The sequence below is a fragment of the Dendrobates tinctorius genome, unplaced genomic scaffold (assembly GCF_039654945.1).
Source record: "Dendrobates tinctorius isolate UK_male_01 unplaced genomic scaffold, ASM3965494v1 ptg000112l, whole genome shotgun sequence".
Taxonomy (NCBI): domain Eukaryota; kingdom Metazoa; phylum Chordata; class Amphibia; order Anura; family Dendrobatidae; genus Dendrobates; species Dendrobates tinctorius.
In genome coordinates this window covers 2,917,459-2,945,114 of record NW_027361780.1, presented here as the reverse complement: position 1 = coordinate 2,945,114, position 27,656 = coordinate 2,917,459, and the positions used below count along the sequence as shown (strand labels likewise).

Below are 27,656 nucleotides of genomic sequence, written 5' to 3'. Positions count from 1 at the left end.
CTATCTTTAGAGCGAGTTATAATACGTGTTATTAATCCATACATGCTTTGAAACAATGAACCCTAAAATACAGTATATATAACTGACTCCTCTAAAGATTGTTACAATGCTACTCACTTGGGAGCGGTATAAGGTATCGCAGGAACTGTTTATATTTAAAAGTCCGGCTGGTTTATTTCATTCCTCATAAACCACATCACAGGAAACTTAAATATAGCCTTTGAAACATAAAATAAACAGTCCATACAATAGTGTGGGTTTGCCTGCTTGGCTTAAGGCCCCGTTACACGCCACGATATTGTCAAAACGACATCGTTGCGTGTGACACGTAGCAACGATCAACGATCAGTTGGCTGATCGTTAATCATTACCTAATGGTCTGGGCCATAAATCTATCGTTGGTCTCCCGCTGGGAGCTGGTATCCAGGGTAAACAGTGGGTAACTAAGAGCCCCGCGGCGCTTAAATACCTGCCGTTTACCCTGGATACCAGCGTGCTCACTGGTCCTGATCGGGTATCCAGGGTAAACAGCGGGTAACTAAGAGCCACGCGGTGCTTAGAAACCCGTTGTTTACCCTGGATACCAGCGTGCCCGCTGGTCCTGATCGCTGGTGAGTCTGCCTATGTGACAGCTAACCAGCGATCAGCTATGTCCCAGCGATCCCATCCACGTCGGATCGTTGGTGGGATCGCTGGGACATTGAAGCATGTAACGGGGCACTTAGAGTCCAGTTTCTCAGTCTTTTAGCAAACCCACACAGTACCATGTGTGAGATAAACATGTCCCATTCTACCATATGAACCAGACCCAGGGGTGAAGATATGGTGACTGCCGTCTCGCCCTAATTCTGCATCTGCTCACAATAAGACCTGGCCTTAATATGGCCGATTAACCCCTCTTATGTATACCAGAGCATTACTCCAGGTTCAGATCACTGAGGACATGCACCTCTTTGCTACATATCTCACATCCATCTCACATTTCTGGCACTAGGTCCACCCTTAGTCATAAAGCATCTATGACTCTATAACTAAAGCCGAGATCACACTACCGTGTGTGATGCGAAAAACTCGCACGAGTCTTTTGCATCAACATCCAGCGCTGCCGTCGGCACTCAGGACCGGAGCTGTGGCTGCATGTATTTCTATGCAGCTGCAGCTCCATAGAAATATATATATTACCTTTACTGTATATAACATATAGTGTACAGGTAATACAGTGACCACCAGTGACATTATACACAGGAGTTCTATATACAGTATATAGCGTGCGTGTACATGTAATACACTGACTCACCAGTGACGTCTGTAGTTGAAGTCCTTCATCTTTGCTTTTCTTCTTCAACCAGCATAGACCTCCGTCACTTCTTCCAGCCAGGACTCGTCTCTCCAAAAAATAACACGCAGTCATCAATTGTTGATCACTTCCAGAGCACTTTCCCCACTTTTTCCCTGACTTCTACACTATGTCAGATGAAGAAGAAAAGCGACCTAGTGCTACCCTGCACAGTAACAGGACCTCCCTTTTGTTCCCTCCATGGAAAACCGTTTCCTTAAAAGTAAATTATATTAAAGTAGTAATATCCCCCTCCATCACTTCTTCCAGCCAGGACTCGTCTCTCCAAAAAATAACACGCAGTCATCAATAGCTGATCACTTCCAGAGCACTTCCCCACTTTTTCCCTGACTTCTACACTACGTCAGATGAAGAAGAGCGACCTAGTGTTACCCTGCATAGTAACAGGACCTCCCTTTTGTTCCCTCCATAGAAAACCATTTCCTAAAAAGTAAATTATATTAAAGTAGTAATAATATCCCTAATTGGACCCTAAAGAAACTATGTTCTCCACTTGTCACCATAAACTAATATAGCATTGTTCCTCATTCTGGCCCTCGAACAGTAATTAAGTCCCTCATCCTGGCCCCCTTTATTTAATAATCTCGCCCAACCTGGCCCCCTATATTTTATAATATGCTCCAGCCTGTCCCCCAGATATCCATCCCGCTTCCCCAGCTATACATACTGGTCCTGATATGTCCCTTGTCCTGCCCCATCATATATCTCATGAACCCCCATATATCCTTCCAGGTCCCTTATCCTGGCTTCCCCATATATCCATTATGCCCCCCATATATATGCTTCCTGGTCTCTTGTCCTGCCTCCCCCTTATATCCATCCTGTCCCCTCCCTATATATCCATCCTGCCCCCCATATATTTGCATCCTGGTCCCTTGTCCTTTCCCCCTCCCCCATAAATCCATCTTGGCCCCCCATATATATGCATCCTGGCTCCCGATATATCAATCTTGGCACCCCATATATCCATCCTGGTCCCTTCTCCTGCCACCCCCATATATCCATCATGGCCCCCCATATGTATCCATCCTGGTCCTTTGTCCTGCCCCCATATATCCATCCTGGCCCACCATATGTATCCTTCCGGCCCCTTGTCCTGCCGCTTCATATCTCCATCCTGGCCTCCCATGTGTATCCATTCTGCCCCCATGTGTATCCATTCTGCCCCCATGTGTATCCATTCTGCCCCCATGTGTATCCAACCTGCCCCCCATGTGTATCCAACCTGCCCCCCCATGTGTATCCAACCTGCCACCCATGTGTATCCATCCTGGCCCCTCATGTGTATCTGTCCAGACCTCTTGTCCTGCCCCTGGCCCCCATATTTGTATACATCCAGGCCCCCCATATGTGTATCCATCCTGTCCCTCCATATGTGTATTCATCCTGGTCCCCACATCCTGGCCCCCCTGTGTGTATCCATCCTGCCCCCCCCACCCCATATGAGATAGAGAGAAGAAAAAAAACATTCCTCTTACCTGCCTGTGCTCCTGGCGGCGTCCTCCTCCTTTGCAGGTCCGGCACGCTAGTAAAAAGGCCGCTGACATAGCAGAGGTCGGCGGTGAATGTGTGTGCCCATCGCATGCGGCGCATGACACTGACGTCATACGCTGGTGACAATTGTCGCACTCTTGCCAGTATCGTTCGGGACGTGCGACATGGCGGTTCATGTAACGAATGCTGCGTGCGTGCACCCCTGCACATACGCGATCTGCGCTTTTAAAGGGCCCATGCCCCTAAAAAACGCAGACTTTTTTTTTCTTCTTCTCCTCCTCTCCTTCCCACAGCCAAGTGCCCACCAGTAATTTCCCTGGTACCCCGCCAGGCCAGTCCGACCCTGGATAACAGGGTCAGCTGTGATGCCACCTATTGTTATTAGTGCATCCTTTGTTATCAGCTGTGTATAAAGTTGTTACCTGGCATTGTAATTCCGCATCTGCTGAAAAAGAGACTGCTGCAACTTATTCCTGGAAGGACAGGAAACTTGAGTTTAAAATAGCTCATTGATGACAGCAGATGATGATGAAAGAGATAAACAGCACTTCCAATTTTGGACTGCCAATAATTTTGTTCTCAGTTAGATATGTTAATGAAAACATTCAAATAAACAGGGAAAAAATGCAGAGAAGCATTGAATTATAGAATGTTAGAGTTAAAAGGGACCTCAAGGGTCATCGTGTCCAACCCCCTGCTCAATGCAGAATTCACTAAGTCATCTCAGACAGATGTCTGTCCAGCCTTTGTTTGAAGACTTACATTAAAAGAGAACTCGCCACCACCTCTCATGGCAGCCTGGTTCACTCATTGATCACCCTCATTGTGAAAAAGTTTTCTCTAATATCTCATCTGTATTTTCTCCCTTTCAGTTTTATTCCAATGTTTCCATGTGAAAATGAGAATAATGATGTACCCTCTATACTGTGACATCCCTTCAGATATTTGTAGATGGCTATTAAGTCTCCTCTTAGCCTTTTTTGCAAGCTAAACATTCCCGGATCCTTTAACCGTTCCCTGTAGGACATACTTTGCAGTCCGCTCACCATCCTGGTAGCTCTTCTCTGAACTTGCTCCAGTTTTTCGATGTCTTTTTTAAAATGTGGAGCTCAGAACTGCTCTCAGTATTCCAGATGAGGCCTGACCAAGAAGGAGTAGAGGGGGATAATTACTTCACGTTATCTAGACTCTATGCTTCTCTTAATACATCCCAGAACTGAGTTTGGCTTTTCTGCTGCATCACACTGTTGGTTCTGCAGTTTCCTCTGCTGCTTCTTTCAGTACCCTAGGATGCAATTTATCTGGACCAGGAGATATAAATTCATTTAAATTAGCAAAGTGATCCCTCACCATCTCTTTGTTTAGAGAGAGAGTGGATTCTTTTATTTCTTTGATGCCACTGTGAAGATCCGTTGATGTAACATTTGCTTTCTTAGAGAACATAAAGCATCCTGTAAACTCCTATAGCATCTTTGACTTTTCTTCGGCTTTTGACATACTCCCAAAATCCTTTTATATAGCTTTTGGTCTACATTGCAAGCCTAACTTCTTTACTGACTTTAGCTCTTCTAACGCTTGCCCTGCATTCCCTGCAAACAGCATTACATTCTTCCTTAGATATGCCCCCCACTTTCCATTTGATATACATTTCTTTTTAACAAGTGATTAATTTCTGTGTTCATCAACCTTGGTCTCTTTAAATGTTTCCAATTTTTCCTTCTTTTTGGGATTGTTACTGATTGTGCAGTGACAATTTCATTTAGCAAAATCTCCCATAATCTTCTATAATATTGTTTCCCATGGAATTCTTTTTAATGGAAGATTTAACCAACAAAAACATGATACATTTTTTACAGGATTCAAAGTATATCGACAAGGCATCAAACTATTGAGTCCATAGTGGAATGACAGACTGATTTCTCGTGAACACTGAAAAACAGAATTAGATTTCTTTATTGTGCATACAGTAGTTGACAATGTTCCTAGTGCATAAAATATAGCACCCATATTTTAAGATACATATACTTATGTTTTTCAGGTTTCCTCGAACAAGGATTACTAGTGAAAGATACTAAGAAGTTAAAAGAATTTTACACAAAGACGATGCAGTTTAAACTTGACATGTTATCACTCTTGCCAACTGACTTGGCCTACTTTAAAGTGGGTTTTATTTATCCAGAACTACGCTTCAACCGTCTGTTACGTTTTGCTAGGATGTTTGAGTTCTTCGATCGCACCGAAACTAGAACCAATTACCCAAATATGTTTCGAATTGGAATCCTTGTTCTTTACATTTTAATCATTATACACTGGAATGCATGCATTTACTTTGCAATTTCTAAAGCTATTGGGTTTGGAAATGACACATGGGTCTACCCTAATATTTCTCATCCAGAATATGGCCGCCTTTCACGAAAATATATTTACAGTCTCTACTGGTCAACGCTCACTCTTACCACTATTGGGGAGACACCACCTCCAGTAAAGGATATAGAATACATCTTTGTGGTATTTGACTTCTTAATTGGTGTTCTGATATTTGCCACCATTGTTGGTAATGTAGGATCTATGATTTCAAATATGAACGCATCAAGAGCAGAATTTCAGTCCAAGATTGACTCTATAAAGCAATATATGCAGTTTCGTAATGTATCAAAAGATTTAGAAGCCAGGGTTATAAAGTGGTTTGACTACCTATGGACAAATAAGAAAACAATGGATGAAAAAGAAGTCCTAAAAAATCTACCAGACAAGCTGAAAGCAGAAATTGCAATCAACGTCCACTTGGACACCTTAAAGAAGGTTAGGATCTTTCAAGACTGTGAGGCTGGACTACTGGTGGAGTTAGTCCTGAAGCTAAGGCCTCAAGTGTTCAGCCCTGGTGATTATATTTGTCGAAAAGGAGACATCGGACGGGAAATGTATATTATTAAGGAAGGTAAGCTTGCTGTGGTGGCAGATGATGGCATAACACAGTTTGTAGTCCTAAGTGATGGAAGTTATTTTGGAGAAATAAGCATACTCAACATAAAAGGAAGCAAATCCGGGAACAGAAGGACAGCTAATATTCGAAGTATTGGTTATTCCGATTTGTTCTGTTTATCCAAGGATGATTTAATGGAGGCGCTCACAGAGTACCCGGAGGCTAAGACAGTACTTGAAGAAAAAGGGAAACAGATCTTAATGAAAGACGGACTCATTGACGAGGAGGCCGCAAAGGCTGGGGCTGATCCAAAGGATATACAAGAAAAGGTAGAAAAGCTTGAAACTTCTTTAGATAGTTTACAGACAAGGTTTGCCAGATTACTAGCTGATTACAACTCCACACAACTAAAACTAAAGCAAAGAATCACCAAAGTCGAAAAGACGATGCAAGATAAGGATTTAGGCACTGACAACGTGTCTGAAGGAGCAGACAGTGTAGCAGAACCTGGCAAGGCAGAAGACAAAGATAAATAAACTGATGAATTGAGCGTTTAGTTGTCAAGTGGACCTTGTTTTATACATTATTTATATTTGAACTGCATAGAATTTCTTATTTTGGCCAGCTTAGTCATTTTTGAGCTTATACAGGGTAAAAACATTTTTTACATATTTTCTTCAATAAGATATTTTTGTAAAACAAGAGCTTTGAGACTTCTTTAGACAATAACATGGTGTACAGATTTATCATTACTGTTCCAATGGCATTTGTTGTAGGACTGAATAGTCACAGACACCGCTGCTTTTTAAAATTTTTAATAAATTGATATTGCTCTTGGTACACTCATGGTAATATTTCAGGAATATTTTGTCACCTATAACTGCTATTTTACTCAACTATGAACACATACATGTTAAAGGAAGCCATTAAAATGAGATGGGTATTAAGGGGAATCTACAATCAGGTTTTTGTTATGTAATCCATGCTCCTGCATGGTATAGTGACTGAGAGCCTGATTCCTGTTATGTGTCACTTACTAGGCTATATGTGATTATTTCCATAAAATCAGGGTTTTATCAGCCAGAGATTATTACTAGGCATCTCATGCCTCCTAGTCAACAGCTCTGTGCAACCACGCTCACACCACAGATTAGCAGCTTTCTGCCAATGTACAGTGTACACAGAAGGCTGTCAGTGATGTGGGAGGGGTTATACAGGGCTCAGTATTCAGAGCACTGCTAGATCTGCGAACAGTGATTATATCAAAAGAACAGCATGCAGACCAGCAAGTGAAACATAGCTGTGATCAGAATCTCAGCCCATACATCATGCTGCTCTCAGATTACATAGCAAAAACCTGGTGACAGATTCCCTTTAAAGTACCTAATGGTGGCATTTTTTAGTATTTTCTCACTATACTTAACACCAAAGACTGCTTAGCAAAGAAAAATTTGTTATGTAAACCAATTATCCTACATTTTGTCAGTTCATAATGGCGTGAAAATTTGTGGTTTTACAGGGTTCATCATAATTATGATGGATCTATTATGATACATTACAATCCATTATATGTTGTGAATCGTTAGTATTTTAATTTCAATCGTGAGTTTTAACGGTTGTGTCAGATATTCTATATCCTGTACATTTTTACAGAATAGAATACAACAGCACTTTATACTATTCTGACTATCAAACAATTGGGGAAATCTGTCAGAAAACACCTAAAACAAGTGCTAACAGAACCTAAGTTAGGCTGGGTTCACACTTGTGTTTGGCTGGTCTACGTACGGCTGCGTACTTCTTCCCTTAAGCTCCACCTACGCTCTGCCTACTTCCGCATGCATCATGCATCATCCTGCGTACCTATCTTTAACATTGGGTACGCAGAGACATGTGTTGTATGCGGATGCGTCCGCATGCGGCATTTTGACACGCCTGCCGAACGCAACATGTTGCATTTCTGTGCTGTCGGCTGGCACATCAAAACGCAGCATGCGGACGCATCCATGTACAACGCATGTCCCTGCATACCCAATGTTAAAGATAGCTACGCAGGACGCATGTGGAAGTAGGCGGAGCATAGGCGACGCTTAAGGGAAGTACGCAGCCATACGCAGACCAGCCAAACGCAAGTGTGAACCCACCCTAAGGCCGGGATCACACAAGTGAGAAACTCGGACGAGTCTCGCATCTTAATACCCGGCACTGCCGCCAGCACACGGAAGCGGAGCGTGCAGCTGCATAGAAATGCATGCAGCCACACACTCGGTCCCGAGTGCCGGCGGCAGTGCCGGGTATTAAGATGCGAGACTTCTCGCATGTGTAATCCCCGCCTAACTGCAAAAATCAAACACTTGGAAACATATTAAAACCCTTATATATTTATGAAACAACTGAGAAACTAACCACAAAACTATTTCAGGCATATCAGCCCATCCAGTAAATGTCAGTTTTAACCTTTTAACACACCATGATGATTATGTACATCATGAAGCACATCAGGTTGGCTGGAGTGGTTTCAGCTGTATTGCAAAGCCGCCATTTGGCACTAAAAGCAGTAATCGGTTATAGTGCTAAACACTCCTATTAACCCTTAAATGTCACCGTCAGTCACTGACAGCAGAACTTAAGCGCTATAATCCTGTCCTGGCCATGTCAGCTGGAGGCCCTGATATCTGCTATTAGGTCAGGTATTTGGTCAGTATTTTACATCAGAATTTGTAAGCCAAAACCAGGAGTTGATCAGTCAGAGGAAAAGTATAATAGAAACAAGTCACCGCTTCTGCATTTATCATCCACTTCTGGTTTTGGCTTACAAATACTGATGTGAAATACTGACCAAATACTGAAGGTGTGAACGTGGCCTGATGGTTCTCCTATGACGTCCAGCTGCATTCTGGAATTCATGGAAGACAATGATTTTTATTATACATTGCAGTATATAGTGCAATTTCAATCATCCCCTTTAAAAAATAAAGAAATGTAAAAAATGAAAAAGTTTGCACATACTGCATAGTATCGCCGCTTCCATATAAGTCCAATCTATCAAAATCTGAAAAAATAATTTCAATGCCAAAATTGATTTTTTTTTCGTTGCTGCATCTCCCACAAAAATGCAATAAAAAGCAATCAAATCAGGGTTTGCATCCCAAAATAATATTAGTCAAAATTATATGTCTCCATTGACAAAAGATAGAAAAGTTGTGGGTCTCAGGAAATAGCAACCGAATCAAAATAATTTTTTTACAAAGTTCAGAATTTATCTTTTAAGCCACTAAAATAGTAAAAAAAAAAATTATTTTCCATTTTCCTTGTACATTATATAGTAAACTGAATGGTGTCATGCACAATTATAATTCGTCCTGCAAAAAAGAAGCCCTCTTATGTCTATGTTGATGGAAAAACACAAAAGTTATGGCTCTTTTAAAATGGAGAGGCAAAATGAAACCGTAAAAAAAAAATTACTGCATCCTTAAACAGTTAATAATTTGGCAATTTGGTCAGAAGTCATACATAATAATTATAATGTAATTCATTAAATGTATTTCATTGAATGTTCTTCAAGGTTCATATGAGATCATGCTGTATTTGAAGAAGGTACCATATGACTATGGAAGCAGGCTCTACCGATCCAAATGTGACAGCTGCATAGAAATATATGAAGGTGTCACGCTCGAGTCAGGAGAGCCAACGGCTAGTCCATGCATTGTGGTCCGATATGATGACCTGCACCCTTTAACTGATTTGTATGCTGTTTTTTCAAATATAATAACATATGTATATTTATGTATATTCATTTAATACTAAAATATTAAAGGGCTTTTTACACAAGTAAATATACTCAAATCATTATTAAAATGCCTTTGGTAAAAAAATAATGTATTTTGTAAAATATTATGCACTCAGGTTGCATTCATATTTCTCTAGGATAGGACTGTTTAAGCATCCATTGTTTAGTAATAAGAGAAAGCAGAAAAATCCAGCTCACAGATGAAGTCCAAAAAAGTGCATTTTATTTTTCAAGGTAATGAAGCAAAGATTAAAATTGTGTGTTCACAAAAAAGAGAATACAGGCATCTTTTCATGCATTTTGAGCGGCAAGCGCTCTTTGTCAAGAGTTATTTAGTAATAAAGTGTGATTGAATGTTTTTTTTTCTAATTTTCTGTGCTAATATAAGTAAAGTACTGTATGTCATGTTTACATCTCATAAATCTTGCTTAGCTCTAAAGGCTTAGCCTTAAAGAGGTTTTCCACTACTATTTCATCTCCTTTTACGTGTCTTAACTCTTTCTATCAGTTTTCTAATATACTGTACATCCATTACCTAGCCTGCTCCTGTAAGCTCATCTTTGTGGACCATCTAGTCTTCTGTTGTGATTCTGGCTCTGCTATTTCCTGTGTGGAAGCTAGAATTTAGTCATTGGTAAGGAGGAGCGACACCTATGTGAATGACATCAATCTAAGTACACATGTGTAGAAGTGGTGGAGTTGGTGGTCTGCTCCCTGACACTCTAAGGGGTTAAATGTATTTATATTAATGCTTGTTGTCGAGGGTAACAACTACTGGGGCTGCAGTCTAACCTAGGCAGGGTAAACTGTAATGGCCGGCCCAGTCTGGGGAAGGGAACTGAGCGTTAATGCCAAGTTCAGGAACTGACAAGGCAGTGCAGGAGAGTAGTGTGAAATCTCAACAGCAGTCTCAAGTAATAGGAAGTTAGGGACAACGTGAGCCTAATACTCACGTTGAAGACTTAGGCAAGAAAGTGAAAGAACTGGGAGCGCAGGAGGTCTTCTCTTCCATCCTCCCAGTGGATGGCCATGGAACAAGGAGGTGGAATAAGATTCTGCAGGTGAACAACTGGCTACGTCGATGGTGCCGTCAGCAACGATTTGGATTTCTGGATCACGGAGTGAACTACTTATACGATGGACTACTTGCTAGAGATGGGGTGCACCTTACGAAGACTGGAAAGCATGTATTTGGAAGTCGCCTTGCTACACTTGTAAGGAGAGCTTTAAACTAGAACAACATGGGAAGGGAAGCAAAAGACCAGAAAAAGCCATACACCTGACAAATGCTATTGAGAACTCTGCTATTAGAAGTGGAAAGGAAGAACAAAGACAAAAGAATCTAAATAATAAAAATATTGGAGAAAGAGAAACCAATCACAAACTAAAATGTTTCTATACTAATGCACAAAGCATGGGCAACAAACAAGGAGAATTGGAACTACTAACACAGGAAAAAAAATATGATGTCATTGGAATCACTGAAACTTGGTGGGATAATACACATGATTGGAATACAAGACTAGAAGGATACAACTTATTTGCAAGAAACAGACTTGATAAACGAGGAGGGGGTGTCGCATTGTATGTTAGAAATGCGTATATCTGCACAGAGATTGAAGCTTCAGAGACTGGGAGTTCTGTGGAAACTGTTTGGGTAAGAATACAAGGACAGAACAATGGAAAGGACACCATTGTAGGCATTTACTACAGGCCGCCTGTGCAAGCTGAAGATATGGATGAACTCTTTATGCATCAAATGGCCAAGTTCTCCTATAAATATGACATAGTTGTCATGGGAGATTTCAACTATCCAGACATTTGTTGGGAATCTCTCTCAGGCAAAACTAACAGGTCAAGGAAATTCTTATCCTCTCTTGCTGACAACTTTATCTTTCAAAAGGTAAGGGAGAAAACAAGGGGAACTGCTACCTTGGATCTAATCCTTATAAACAGGGAGGAAATGGTTGAGGAGGTAAAAGGGGCTGGGACCCTAGGAGGTAGCGACCATGCTATTTTAGAATTTTGGATAACTAGAGGAGGAAGACCTGTGAAGACTCAGACGTCAAGGTTAGATTTCAGAAAGGCAGATTTTAAGGGATTCAGAAAGAGAATTGGAGGGATCCAATGGCTGGATATCCTTAAAGACAAAAATGTCCAGGAAGGTTGGGAAATCTTGAAAAATGAAATTCTCAAAGCACAGTTGTTAACAATTCTGAAAAGAGGGAAGAATAGGAAGCATTTAAGGAAACCAGGATGGATGAACACAGAACTTAAGCACATGCTAAAAAGGAAGAAAGAAATGTTTATAAAATGGAAAGAGGGAGGCATATCTAAAGAAGAATATAATGCTGTCTGCAGAACCTGCAGGGCACAAATCAGATTAGCTAAAGCTGAAAATGAATTGAGGCTTGCAAGAGATGTCAAAAGCAATAATAAAGGATTTTGGGGATATGTCAAAAGTAAAAGAAAAGTCAAAGATGCTATAGGATTTTTACAGGATGAAAATGATGAAATGGTAAGACAGGATGTTGAGAAGGCTGAACTTTTAAATTCCTATTTTGCATCTGTTTTCTCTCAGAAAGGAAATGTAACATCAACTGTTCTTCACTGTCCTATTAAGGGAATAGAAGAATCCAGGATATCTATAAACAGAAAGATAGTGAGGAAACACTTAGCTAACCTAAATGAATTCAAGTCTCCAGGTCCAGATGAATTACACCCCAGAGTACTGAAGGAGATAGCAGAAGAAATTTTTGAACCCCTCTCCATAATCTTTGAAAATTCTTGGAGAACAGGAGAAGTGCCAGAAGACTGGAGAAGAGCAAATGTTGTTCCTATCTTCAAAAAGGGGAAGAAGGTGGACCCAGGCAACTATAGGCCGGTGAGTCTGACTTCTATACCAGGAAAGATCTTTGAACAAATTATTAAACAACATGTATGTCAATACCTGGATAAGAATGAAGTGATTAAACAGAGTCAGCATGGGTTTGTAACTAATAAGTCATGTCAGACTAACTTAATTTCTTTCTATGATGGTATCACTGATTGGGTGGATCAAGGAAATGCTGTAGATATAGTATATCTTGACTTCAGCAAAGCATTTGACAAAGTCTCTCATACAATCCTTATTGAAAAAATGACTAAGTATGGAATGGACAAGACAACTGTTAGGTGGATTCATAACTGGCTTAGTGATCGGACCCAAAGAGTGGTCGTAAATGGCTGCACATCCAGTTGGAAGAATGTCTCAAGTGGGGTACCACAGGGCTCTGTCCTGGGCCCTGTATTGTTCAACATCTTTATCAACGATTTAGATGAAGGAATTGAGGGTAAACTGATTAAATTTGCTGATGACACAAAGCTAGGAGGGATAGCTAATACTAGAGAAGAGAGAGAGAGGATTCAAAAAGATTTAAATAAACTGGAGAAGTGGGCAGCAACTAACAGAATGGTTTTTAACAGGGAGAAATGCAAAGTACTACATCTGGGCAATAAAAATGAAAAAAGCATATATAGAATTGGAGGAATAGGGCTAAGTGACAGCACATGTTAAAAAGACTTGGGTATACTAATAGATCACAGACTGAATATGAGTCAACAGTGTGATGCAGCAGCAAAAAAGGCAAATGCAATTCTAGGATGTATTAACAGAAGCATACAGTCTAGATCACGTGAAGTCATTATTTCCCTCTACTCCTCTTTGGTCAGACCTCATCTGGAATATTGTGTCCAGTTTTGGGCACCACATTTTAAAAAAGACATCAACAAACTGGAGCAAGTTCAGAAAAGAGCGACCACAATGGTGACCGGTCTGCAAACCCTGTCTTATGAGGAAAGGTTGCAGGATTTGGGAATGTTTAGTTGGCAAAAGAGAAGACTGAGAGGAGACTTAATAGCTGTCTACAAATATCTAAAGGGCTGTCACATTGTAGAAGGATCAACTTTATTCTCATTTGCACAAGGAAAGACTAGAAGCAATGAGATGAAACTGAATGGGAGGAGACACAGATTAGATATTAGAAAAAACTTTTTGACAGTTAGAGTGATCAATGAGTGGAACAGGCTGCCACGAGAAGTGGTGAGTTCTCCTTCAATGGAAGTCTTCAAACAGAGGCTGGACAGACATTTAACTGGGATGATTTAGCGAATGCTGCTTTGAGCAGGGGGTTGGACCAGATGGCCCAGGAGGTCCCTTCCAACTCTACGATTCTATGATTCTACTCAGGGTAGTGGATTGCCAAAAATACCCTTCTGTGAGATTCCGTCTACCAGCCTGGGAAACCTTGAAATGGATGTCGCTGCCTTTGGACATCCTCAGCTTGTGAAGCTACATGGAAATATGAACTCAGGCTACATGGGGAAGCAGGTATTGCAATCCGGGTGTAGGCCAGAGGTAAGTGTGATGCACCCTACACACAGCAGCACACCAGAACCATGACATGTATTGTCTGTAGAAAGCAACTGGGATCAACAACTCACCCACAACTACCTCGCTTGGGCACTTTACATTTGACGTAGTCGGCCTCGCATGAAGAAAGTGGGGAAGAATCGAGTCATGGTTCGGACAGAGAGTATTGGAAAACATGTGGCCCAAGATGGCGGTCAAGCATGGACTCCAAAATGGTGAAGGGGGGGAGAACTGCCTGTCGTGGGGGTGGACAGCATGTCCAGTGCCCCATGAATGTCAGCCTGGGGGATGGACCCAGCCAAGTCAGGGCCCATGGAAGATAACAGGGCCACAGCGGGCCAGGTAGTCCAGCACTCAGGGTCACCAGTTACGATCTTAGCCAAGTGGGCTGCGGAAGCAATACCTCCGGAGAAGAGAATCCCGGACCAAGCAAATTTCTGGATCAGCCTTGTAAATTGATACCGCCCTCCCCCACTGCCTGGACTGCCTTCATGAAAGGGAGAAAACTTGAAGAGGAGAGCTTAAAGTTGTTACAGAGATCTCAGACAAACTAGCTGAGACTATTGCAGAAAATCCCTGCTGGGTTCGAACTGCCCGTTTCAAGTAAATTACTGTTTTTCATGGCGTTTAACCCCTTTACGACTTTGAACGTATCCATATGTCCAGATCGTCTGGTACTTACCGACCTTGGACAAATGGATACGTCATGGTGATCACCCGCGCACAAGTGATTATGACAGCTGACACCCAGTTCTTTAGTGCCAGAAGCGGTGCCCGCACCGCTCCCAGCACTTTAACCCCCTAAATGCTGCAATCGTAGCATTTTGTGAGAAGGGAAAGGGAAGAAAGCCATGGTGACTCGATGTTGTCATGATGCCACACCTGGGTCACCAGGCACTAACTAGCTAGTTAGATGAAGCTCATTACATGATCTAACTAACTTGTGTCTGCAGCACTGACAGGTTATATGGTATAGCAATGCATCTGGCAAAAAAACGATGCTTTATCATCATACCACCAAGCAAAAAGTATAATAAAACATGATCAAAAAGACGAATGTAAATAAAAATGGTATCTGAAAAATTCACCTTGTCTCGCAAAAACCAATAGCTCCATCAGCCGAAAAATAAAAAAGTTATAGCTCTCAGAATAAAGCCATCCAAAAATAATTATTTTTTCTATAAAATACTTTTTATTGTGTAAGAGCACCAAAAGAGAAAAAAAGATGTAAATGGGGTATCTCTATAACTGTACTGACCCGAAAAATAAAGCTCCCTTGTCAATTTTACCATATGCGGGACGGCATTAAAAAAAATCCTGAATTTTGCCTCACAAAAATCAGATTAGAAAAGCGATAAAAAAGTCATTAACCCAAAAATGGTACCAAAATGACCACTTGTCCCACATAAGACAAGCCATTACATGACTTTGTCAGAAGAAATATGGACAAATTAAATCTATCAAAATATGGTGATGCAAAAACTAGTCTTTGAAAAAAAAGCGTGTGTGACAGCAGCCAAACATAAAAACCCAATATATATTTGGCATCGCTGTAATCGCACCGACCCAAAGAATAAAGTCATCCAATCACTTATACTGAGTGAGAAATGGCATAAAAAAAATAAATTAAAACCAATTCTTCACCAGCTGTTTATTTGCTCATTCTGCCTTCCAAAGATCGCAGTAAGGCTCAGCTCATATTTATCCTGTGCGTTATGCTGAGCGCTTACTTTGGTATTTCCATGTAAATCTCTGAAATATGTGATTCAGATGGGATCCCTGGTGGAAAATTCCCTATAATGAGGCAGATGGAGGCACTGTGCATGCCTTCTTGCCTGTGATTTGGCTGTGTCTGTCTTTTTATTAGGAGTGCATAAACTGCCACCGGCCAGTTTTGTGCAACTCTGAAAAAAGGAAACCACTGAACAGAGGCCAGACAGAGTCCATAGTAACTCTTCTGCTTCATTATAGTGAATGGATCCCTCAGGCGTTTCATCTCAATCATGTCAGTTGGAGATTTAGATGGAAACCCCAAAGTAAGTGCTCAGCGTAACGCGCCGGATAAATGTGATCCAAAATGTTATGTAAATGCTACAAATAAAAGCTTCAACAAAATCCACAACAAAAAAGGTCCCCACTCAGGTCCGTCATCTGTTAATGAAAATATAGGGGGCTTCCATGTTGCTGGTAGAACAAAGGCTCTGGAAAAGTGAAATGTCCCTTGCCCCCCCAAAAGAAATTCAGCAAATTCTGTGCTCCCAAATCCAAATAACACCCTCCCTTCTGAGCCCCAGTGTGCCTAAACCGCAGTCAGGGTAAACATGTTTGCCAATTCTGTAGCGAGAGCCCACCTAATTTATTGGTCCATGAGCTGGGCACAATGTATGGACACTACAATGTACTGGTCACTACAACGTCAGATCGAAATTTCCCTAAGCAACATCCACCGCTGCTTGTTTCTGGAAAACGCCCACAGAGTTAAAAAAAAAATTGTCATGATAGCTGTAAATAAATTCCTAAAGGGGTATAATTTCCAAAATGGGGTCACTTGAGCGAGGTTCTGCTCTTCTATCACTTAAGGGCTCTGCATATGGAGTCTTCAAAGTATTATAGGAAATTCTGCACTCCAGGATACATCATGGGTACATCATGTATAACAGTACTGGTTGGCCATGCGGTGAGACTCTTGGCAAATAGCTTTCCATCCCTCCCAAGTCTCACTGTATGGCTAAACAGTACTGTACAGACATATATGAAATATTTCTACGTTCAGAAGAAATTGTGGGACAAATTTTGGTGCCGTTTTTACCCATTTCGAAAATGTAAAATCTTGGGATAAAACAAAATTTTAGTGGTAAAAATGTAATTATATTTTTCTTCATTGCCCAATGGTATAAGCTTCTGTGACCCACAAATGGTGTCAATATGATCACTGCACCCCTAGGTGAATTCATTGAGAGGTGTAGATTGTAAAATGGGGTCTCTTTTGGGTGGTTTTGCTGTTCTGGCATCTCAGGGGCTCTGCCAATGTGACATGACACACTCAAACCAGTCCAGAAAAATGTGAACTCCAATATGGCGCTCCTTCACTTCTGAGCTTTGAACTGTGCCTCAAAAGTACTTTTCAACTACATTAGGGGTATTTTACAACAAATAATTTTGGGGTCCATTTTCTCCTGCTATCCTTGTGAAAACAAAAAAATTGGGGCTAAAATAACATTTTTGTTTGAAAAATTTGATTTTTTATTTTTTTCTAGCTTTCAAAATGGTGTCACTTGTGGGGCTTTTTCACTGTTTAGGCACATCAGGGGCTCTCTAAACGAGACATGATCTCGGCAGACCATTCCATCAAAGTCTGCATTCCAAAATGTCACTCCTTTTCTGAGCCCCGCCGTGAGCCCAAACAGCAGTTTACTCCTACATATGAGGTATCTGCACACTCATGAGAAATTGCACAACAAATCTTTGCTCCATTTTCTCCTGCTATCCTTGTGAAAATTAAAAAATTGGGACTTAAAATAACATTTTTGTGGGAAAAATTGTTTTTTTTAATTTTCATGGCTCAATGTTATAAACTTCTAAGAAGCACCTGGGGGATCAAAGCTCTCACCACACATGTATATAAGTTCCCAGAAGGGTTTAGTTTCCAAAATGGTATCATTTGTGCGACATTTCCACTGTTTACACACATCAGGGGCTCTCTAAAAGCGACATGGTGTCCACTAATTATTATAGCAAATTTTGCATTCAAAAAGTCAAATGGCGCTCATTTCTTTCCAAGCCCTGCTGTACACCCAAACAGTAATTTTCCCCCACATATGGGGTATTGGCGTACTCAAGAGAAATTGCACAACAAATTGTATGGTGCAATTTCTTCTGTTACCCTTGTGAAAATGCAATATTTGGGGCTAAAAAAAATGTTGTAGGGAAAATGTTTTCTTATTTTCATGGTTGTACATTATAAACTTCTGTGATGCATCGGGAGATGCATGGTGCTCACCATAGAGCTAAATAAGTTCCCTGAGGGGCCTAGTTTCCAAAATGGTGTCACTTGTGGGCGGTTTCCACTGTTTAGGCACATCATGGGCTCTCCAAACGCAACATGGTGCCCTCTAATTATTTACATTCAAAAAGTCAAATGGTGCTCCGTCCCTTTCGAGCTCTGCCATGTGCCGAAACATTAGTTTTCCCGCACATATGCGGTATTGGCATTCTCAGGAGAAATTGCACAACAATTTTTGTGGTCTATTTTTTCTGTTTACTCTGGTGAAAATGAAAAAAAATTGAGTCTAAAGTAAATTTTTGTGACAAAAAGTTAAATGTTGATTTGTTTCCTTTCACATTCCAAAAATTCCTGTGAAGCACCTGAAGTATTAATAAACTTCTTGCATGTGGTCTTGAGCACCTTGAGGGATGTAGTTTCTAAAATGGGGTCACTTTTGGTTATTTTGTGTCCCTCAAAGTCACTTCAAAAATGATGTGGTCCCTAAAAAAAATTGTTTTGGTGGATAAATGAGAAATTGAGGCTCAACTGTTATAACTTCCTAATTAATACAAAAGAAATTAGGATTCAAAAAATGTGCTGATGTAAAGTCGACATGTGGGAAAATTAAGTTTAAAAATTGACAAATTTTCTCCAAATCTCCGTTTGTTTTTTTTAAATTAAACGCAAATAACATTAAAGACATTTTACCACTATCATAAAGTACAATGTAACAAAAAAAATTCTCAGAATCAGTGGGATCTGTTGAAGCGTTCCAGCGTTATTACCTCACAAAGTAACACTGGTCAGAATTGTAAAATTTCGCCTGGTCACGAAGCTGGTGAGATGTCAAACAGTCAGATCTCACCAGCGATGCAGGAACGATAAGACGGTCGTTGGGACCCTTTCTCTCAGACCTGTAGTATTGAGGTCGTTCGTCGTTATCCTTGTCAAACACAGCAATGCATGCTGGCCAGCGGGACACCAGCGATCATAAAATGGCCCAGGACATTCGAGCACGATCAGCGACATCGCAGCAGGGGCCCGATCGCCGCTATGTGTCACACGTAGCGAGATCGCAGGCGAGATCGCTGTTGCGTCACAAATCGGTGACGCAACAGCGATCTTGCTAGCAATCTCGCTATGTGAGACGGGGGCTTTAAAGTTGTGTGCTAATTAAGAAAAATCCATGGGATTGTTCCTTTACCTTTGAGGCCGGAAAGACCTGAAGTGGCTGAGTTCATTTTTTCTGCTTGTGTTTGTTTATTTTTGTTTCTGTTGTGCCTTTTTCTGCTGGAATAGCAGGCGCTGGTGCAAATCTGAGCATCTGATACTCTCAACAACAGAGACTTTTTATGGACTGTGTTTTGAACAAGGAGAGTACTACTGCTGTGTTGGCCCATGGGCTCTTGTTGATAATATGGACATAGACACTCTGCTTCCAGCATCCTTACCAATAAGGACCGGTGCAGCTGAAAGGTTAAAAGTTTTGAAAAGTGGAAAAATATATATAATGAGGAAGTGCAGAGAGGTCACAGACAGGTCATAAAGCGGGCATACTGCATCTGTGTGCTGTGATTGGTGTGATCGATGTCATTGTCAGCTGTTACAGCTCCAATATTAGGCAGGTGACAGGGCGGTCATAGAGGGGTCACATCGCATCTGTGCCCTGTGATTGATGCGATCAGTGTAATCGTCGAACGCACCAGTCAGAGCGGGTTGTTAAGAAATCCCTGCATGTGTCGCGGCTCTCGAACAGCCGTGAGAAATGCAGCCATGGGGACTTGAAAATGTTATTCATGCATGCCAAAAATACTTTGTTAGCACACAAGCGTGCTCGGATAACACCTTATCCAAGCACGCTTGCTCAACACTAGTATTGAGAACTCAAGCATTTTAATGTTCGCTCATAACTATTGGACACCCAGATCACTAGCTGTTCGTCTTTAGACCACATTTATGGTAGTTGGTAAAAGCACAGAATAGGGAAATCCTAAAAGACTAGCCATCATAACTCAGCTATACCAAAAGTCTACTATAGCTGGCCGGCTGGTAGTCTGAGCATGCACTGTTAACCCCTTTCTGACATCTGACGTACTATCCTGTCCATGGGCCCCGGGCCCCTATGACTGGGGACGGGATAGTACGTCATCGCGATCAGATGGGAGGAGCGCTGCTGATCGTGGCCGGGTGTTAGCTGATTATCACAGCTGACACCCGGCACTATGTGTCAGGGGTGGTCACGGACCGCCCCGGCACCTTAACTCCTGGCACACTGTGATCAAAACGATCGCATTGTACCGGGGTTTAGGGAAGCATCGGCAGGGAGGGGGCTCCCTCCGTGCTTCCCTGAGACCCCCGCAGCAGCGCGATGTGCAGCGCTGCTGTGGGGGCCTCCTTCCCTGCAGATCCCTGGATCCAATATGGCGGCGGGGACCTTCGGGGGCCTGCAAGGAGGCATCTTTCTCAGTGCCTGCTGAGAGCAGGTTCTGCGAAAGCCTGCAGCAGCGCCTGTCACATCGCGGATCTGACAGAGTGCTGTGCAAACTGTCAGATCAGTGCTCTGACATATTAGGCCCGGGGTCACACTAACCGACGCAAAATACGGTCCGTAGTTTACAGGCGTAATACGGATGAATGACCCCTAAATAGTGCTCCGTATGTCATCCGTAAGCAAGGTGTGGTCGCGTATTTTGCGCATGTAAGCATCCGTATGGCAAGATTTTCTCGCCGGCTTGCAAAATGGACGTATAATGGAGCCCTATGGCAGGGTTTATAACACAAAAGAAAGAATAGATATAGACACACACATATATACATATATACACACACACACACACGTCATTGAGACATATACATATATATATATATATATATATATATATTTATTTCACAGAGTTCTTCATAGCAGAATAGCCGCTAATTCAATTGCCGGCTTTTGTCAAATCATTCCCCAACCCGACATGAAATGACACATGGTTTACATACGGTTAACCATTTCATTTCATGTTTTGTTTTGTATGTCTTTCATTAGTAATTAGATGAGGGTTGATGTGTAAAATTTGGGAGGTGTAGGTGTTAATTTAAGGGGTTAATTCGTTGTAAAAAAATGTGTGGGCTCCTGCGGTAATTTGTCAATGCGGGAGCCCACACATTTTTTTACAACTAATTAACCCCTTAAATTAACACCTACACCTCCCAAATTTTACACATCAACCCTCATCTAATTACTAATGAAAGACATAAAAAACAAAACATGAAATTAAATGGTTAACTGTATGTAAACCATGTGTCATTTCATGTCAGGTTGGGGAATGATTTGACAAAAGCCGGCAATTGAATTAGCGGCTATTCTGCTATGAAGAACTCTGTGAAATATAAATATATGTCTCAATGACGTGTGTGTGTGCGTGTGTGTGTGTGTGTGTGTGTGTGTGTGTGTATGTATGTATGTATGTATGTATGTATGTATGTATGTATGTATGTATGTATGTATGTGTATGTGTGTGTATATATATATATATATATATATATATATATATATATATATAATGTCTATATCTATTCTTTCGTTTGTGTTATGAAACCTGTCAGTGCGATTTTACTGTGTCGCGCACTGAATTGCCGGCTTTTCTAAAGGACACTGGGTGCGTATTTCTCGCAAGTCACACATCTGGTCTGTGTGTAATGCGTATGTTTAGCGCACCCATAGACTTGCATTGGCGTACTACGGGCGTAGTACGCTGACAATCGCAGCATGCTGCGATTGGCACAGACCGTAGAATACAGACGAGAAATATACGACTGATGGGAGCTGCCCAATAGAGAATCATTTGTCCGTGTGTAATGCGTGCTTTTAACGCCTCTCACTCGTCCGTATTCCTCTCTAGTGTGACCCTGGCCATACAGTGATGTCCCCCCTGGGACAATGTAATAAAGTTAAAAAAAAAAAATAATAAAAAAAAAAATAAAAAATCGCTAAATAAATTAAAAAAAAAAAAAAAATATATATATATATATATATATATATATATATATAATATATATATTCCCTAATAAATTCATTTTTTGGAAATAAAACAAAACGAAATAAAAGTACACATTTAGTATCGCCGCATCTGTAACGACCCGCCCTATAAAACTGTCCCATTAGTTAACCCCTTTAGTGAACCCCTTAAAAAAAAATAAAAAACAAAGCAAAAAATAATGCTTTATTATCATACCGCTGAACAAAAAGTGCAATAACGCGCGATCAAAAAGACGCATATAAATAAGCATGGTACCACTCAAAACGTCATCTTGTCCTGCAAAAAACTAGCCACCATACAGCATCATCAGCAAAAAAATTAAAAAGTTATAGCTCGCAGAATAAAGCGATACAAAAATAATTATTTGTTATATAAAATTGTTTTCATTGCATAAAAGCGCCAAAACATAAAAAAAGACATAAATGAGGTATCGCTGTAACCATACTGACCCAAAGAATAAAACCGCTTTATAAATTTTACCGCACGCAGAATGGTGTAAACGCACCCCCCAAAAGAAATTCATGAAATGCTGGCTTTTATTCATTCTGCGTCTCAAAAATTGGAATAAAAAGCGATCTAAAAATGTCACATACCCGTAAGTGGTACCAATAAAAACGTTAACTCGTCTCGCAAAAAATAAGACCTCACATGACTCGGTGGGTCAAAATATGGAAAAATTATAGCTCTCATAGAGTTGAGCGAAACGGGTCGAAAAAATTCAAAAGTCGCTGACTTTTGGCAAAGTCGGGTTTCATGAAACGAAACCCGACCCTAGGATGAGGTCGGCCACGAGGTCGGCGACTTACGCGCCAAAGTCGCGTTTCAAAAGTTTGTTTTGCGCTCTTTTTCAGCCAATCAGGATCCACGGACACTGTGGGCAACGTGATGACCTAGGCACGGGTCACCACCATCTTTCAGAAGGGCATGCAAGTGATTGGCTTGCTTTGGTGGGCGTCACAGGGGGTATAAAAGGGCGTGCACGCCGACCGCCATCTTACTTCTGCCGATCTTAGTATAGGGAGAGGTTGCTGCTGATTCTGTAGGGAGAGCGTTAGGCAGGGAAGAAGACAAAAAAACTGCTTCTGCTGCTAGCGATTTGGCCTGCACAACACACAAGTCACTGTGTGTGCAGTGCAAGGGGAGGCTATATTGTGGTGTATCAGTGGTGTTGGTTGTTGGGCTGCCTTTTAAGGCTTCCTGACACGCTGGCATTGCTGTTTACCCACTGCTCCGCAAACTGCTTTTTTAAAAGCAATCCAATCTCCCTTATCCTCTAGTCACTTTTGTCACAGCTGTGCCATCGAGCCTGTCACATAGCGCTCAGATATCAGTGGGCCTCACACAATCCACAAGTGTCCAGTGTCCAAAAGTGTGTGCAGAGATTCAAAATCTCCATTATCCTCTCGTCACTTTGGTCACAGGCAGCTGTGCCATCGAGCGTGTCACATAGCGCTCAGATATCAGTGGGCCTCACACAATCCACAAGTGTCCAGTGTCCAAAAGTGTGCGCAGAGATTCAAAATCTCCATTATCCTCTCGTCACTTTGGTCACAGGCAGCTGTGCCATCGAGCGTGTCACATAGCGCTCAGATATCAGTGGGCCTCACACAATCCACAAGTGTCCAGTGTCCAAAAGTGTGCGCAGAGATTCAAAATCTCCATTATCCTCTCGTCACTTTTGTCACAGGCAGCTGTGCCATCGAGCGTGTCACATAGCGCTCAGATATCAGTGGGCCTCACACAATCCACAAGTGTCCAGTGTCCAAAAGTGTGCGCAGAGATTCAAAATCTCCATTATCCTCTCGTCACTTTGGTCACAGGCAGCTGTGCCATCGAGCCTGTCACATAGCGCTCAGATATCAGTGGGCCTCACACAATCCACAAGTGTCCAGTGTCCAAAAGTGTGCGCAGAGATTCAAAATCTCCATTATCCTCTCGTCACTTTGGTCACAGGCAGCTGTGCCATCGAGCCTGTCACATAGCGCTCAGATATCAGTGGGCCTCACACAATCCACAAGTGTCCAGTGTCCAAAAGTGTGCGCAGAGATTCAAAATCTCCATTATCCTCTCGTCACTTTGGTCACAGCTGTGCCATCGAGCCTGTCACATAGCGCTCAGATATCAGTGGGCCTCACACAATCCACAAGTGTCCAGTGTCCAAAAGTGTGCGCAGAGATTCAAAATCTCCATTATCCTCTCGTCACTTTTGTCACAGCTGTGCCATCGAGCGTGTCACATAGCGCTCAGATATCAGTGGGCCTCACACAATCCACAAGTGTCCAGTGTCCAAAAGTGTGCGCAGAGATTCAAAATCTCCATTATCCTCTCGTCACTTTGGTCACAGCTGTGCCATCGAGCCTGTCACATAGCACTCAGATATCAGTGGGCCTCACACAATCCACAAGTGTCCAGTGTCCAAAAGTGTGCACAGAGATTCAAAATCTCCATTATCCTCTCGTCACTTTGGTCACAGGCAGCTGTGCCATCGAGCCTGTCACATAGCGCTCAGATATCAGTGGGCCTCACACAATCCACAAGTGTCCAGTGTCCAAAAGTGTGCGCAGAGATTCAAAATCTCCATTATCCTCTCGTCACTTTGGTCACAGGCAGCTGTGCCATCGAGCGTGTCACATAGCGCTCAGATATCAGTGGGCCTCACACAATCCACAAGTGTCCAGTGTCCAAAAGTGTGCGCAGAGATTCAAAATCTCCATTATCCTCTCGTCACTTTGGTCACAGCTGTGCCATCGAGCGTGTCACATAGCGCTCAGATATCAGTGGGCCTCACACAATCCACAAGTGTCCAGTGTCCAAAAGTGTGCGCAGAGATTCAAAATCTCCATTATCCTCTCGTCACTTTTGTCACAGGCAGCTGTGCCATCGAGCGTGTCACATAGCGCTCAGATATCAGTGGGCCTCACACAATCCACAAGTGTCCAGTGTCCAAAAGTGTGCGCAGAGATTCAAAATCTCCATTATCCTCTCGTCACTTTGGTCACAGCTGTGCCATCGAGCCTGTCACATAGCGCTCAGATATCAGTGGGCCTCACACAATCCACAAGTGTCCAGTGTCCAAAAGTGTGCGCAGAGATTCAAAATCTCCATTATCCTCTCGTCACTTTTGTCACAGGCAGCTGTGCCATCGAGCCTGTCACATAGCGCTCAGATATCAGTGGGCCTCACACAATCCACAAGTGTCCAGTGTCCAAAAGTGTGCGCAGAGATTCAAAATCTCCATTATCCTCTCGTCACTTTGGTCATAGCTGTGCCATCGAGCCTGTCACATAGCGCTCAGATATCAGTGGGCCTCACACAATCCACAAGTGTCCAGTGTCCACAAATGTGTGCAGAAATTCTAAATCTCCCCTGTCCTATAGACACCTTGTACCTTGTTTTACATTACTATATAGTTTGTTGGATTTTGTCTACATTTCTACCAAAAATGAGGAAGGCTGGTGGAAGAGGCCGTGGAATTGGGCGGGGGTTGGCAGCTGGTAATGATGGTGTTGGTGGTGGATCTGATGGTAGTGGCAAGAGCAAAATAGGACCGAATGCAGGAGGTGCTGACCCTGCGTCATCGTCTGGCTACATAAGGCCTCGAACGCTTAGTTTTCTAGGAGTTGGCAAACCGCTTTTAAAGGCAGAGCATCAGGAAAAAGTTTTGTCTTACATTGCTGACTCAGCCTCCAGCTCTATCGCCTCCTCTTCTTCAGTTGTAAAAAGTAAAAGCACTGAGTCGTCATTGGAGGCTCATGTTCATGAACCACACCTTTCCTTGTGTCCTTCACCCCAACCAAGATTGAAGGATGACGCAGGCCATACTACTGATTACTCCATGGAGCTGTTTTCACATACCATGCCTGGATTATCAAGTGAAATGGTGAATTACCCAGGCCAAGATGAATCTGACATGGAGTGCACTGATGCACAGCCGCTGATGGATGATTCTGCTGGTACATTCACTCAGAGCACTACATTGTCCTCGCAGTGTACAGAGCCAGATTTTGACCCTGATGAGACTCAGGTGCCCCTTCCCGCACACTATACCACCATACACAGTGACACAGAGAAAGGTGCACATGACATAGAAGAGGAGGTGATGGATGACCCAGTTGTTGACCCAGATTGGCATCCATTGGGGGAAGAGGGTGCTGCTTCCAATAGCTCAGATGAGGAGCATCCACAGCAGACATCGACATCGCAACAGCTGTTATCTGGCAGGCCCGGAGCACTCCAAAGACAGGTTCCAAACATCAAAAGAGTTGCTGGACAGCTTGTCCAGAGGGTCAAAAGATCACAGCGTGCTAGGCCGCAAAATGCCTGCCAAAGTAGGAAGAGTGCAGTGTGGCACTTTTTTGAACAAAATCCTCATGATCAGGCCAAGGTTATCTGTAAGAAGTGCGCAAAGACCTTTAGCCGAGGGAAAAATCTGAAAAATTTGAATACCAGTTGCATGCTTAGACATTTAACCAGCATGCACTTGCAAGCGTGGACACAACACCAAACCTCAAGTGCCACATGTGCAACTGATCACAACGAAGGTAGTCAGCAACGCTACATTGTTTCCCCCACTGTAAGCCCACCGGTTAGCACAGCAGCAAATGTTGAGGTGTCGTTGCAAGACCACAGCAGTCAGGGAATCCCACTGTTATATCAACGAAAGACTGATTCTAGGCCATCAGAAAGAACACCAACTCCATCACCAACATCAACCCTCTCTCAGTCCGCCCTGTCCACCGCTACTTCCACCATATGCAGCTCTCAAGTCCAGCTCACCCTCCCAGACACTATGAGTAGGTCAAGAAAGTACTCAGTCTCTCATCCGCGTACACTGGGTTTGAATGCCCACATTGCCAAACTAATCTCGTTTGAGATGATGCCCTTTCGGTTGGTGGAAAGCACAGCTTTCCGCGAACTCATGGCCTATGCAGTACCACGCTATGACCTACCCAGTCGCCACTTCTTCTCTCGCAAAGCCATCCCAGCCCTCCACCATCATGTGAAAGACCGCATTGTCCATGCACTCAAGCAGTCAGTGAGCGGAAAGGTGCACCTCACAACTGATGCATGGTCCAGTCGGCATGGCCAGGGCCGTTACGTGTCCATCACTGCGCACTGGGTTAATGTGGTGGATGCAGGGTCCACAGGGGACAGCGGTGGTGGGACAGTGCTGCCTAGCCCACGGTATAGGAAACAGTTGGCTGTAGGCGTTCGACCCTCCTCCTCCTCCTCCAGAAGCGAAAGCTCGTCCACAGAGCGCAGTCGTACGAGCACTCCATCTGCAGCTGCCACTGTTGCACACGATGTGTCCCCCTATCGAGCAGCTAGTGGAAAGCATCAGCAGGCTGTGTTGCAGATGATGTGTTTGGGCGACAGACACACCGCCGAGGTGCTGGCCGAGTACTTGAAGCGACAAACTGAGTCATGGCTGGGCAGTGTACATCTTGAGGCAGGCAAGGTAGTTAGTGATAACGGCCGTAATTTTGTGGCAGCCATAGCCCTTTCAAAACTCAGCCACATACCTTGCTTGGCTCACACCTTGAACCTGGTGGTGCAGTGCTTCCTCAAAAATTATCCGGAGTTAACAGCCCTGCTCCAGAAGGTGCGAAGACTGTGCGCGCACATCCGCCGGTCGCCTGTACACTCCGTTCGTATGCAGAAGCTGCAGCGA

General features: G+C 42.7%; 1 protein-coding gene across 1 annotated transcript in view; it reads left to right on the top strand.

Annotated features, from left to right (window-relative positions):
* Window positions 1-7,353, top strand: part of LOC141100971 (cyclic nucleotide-gated channel cone photoreceptor subunit alpha-like) — a 111,411-nt gene extending 104,058 nt beyond the window's left edge. The window contains exon 9 of the mRNA XM_073589742.1: window positions 4,890-7,353. Within this exon, the coding sequence (XP_073445843.1) occupies window positions 4,890-6,310 (1,421 nt within the window). The 3' untranslated portion in view covers window positions 6,311-7,353. The remainder of the gene's footprint in view (window positions 1-4,889) is intronic.
* The last annotated feature ends 20,303 nt before the right edge of the window (window positions 7,354-27,656 follow it).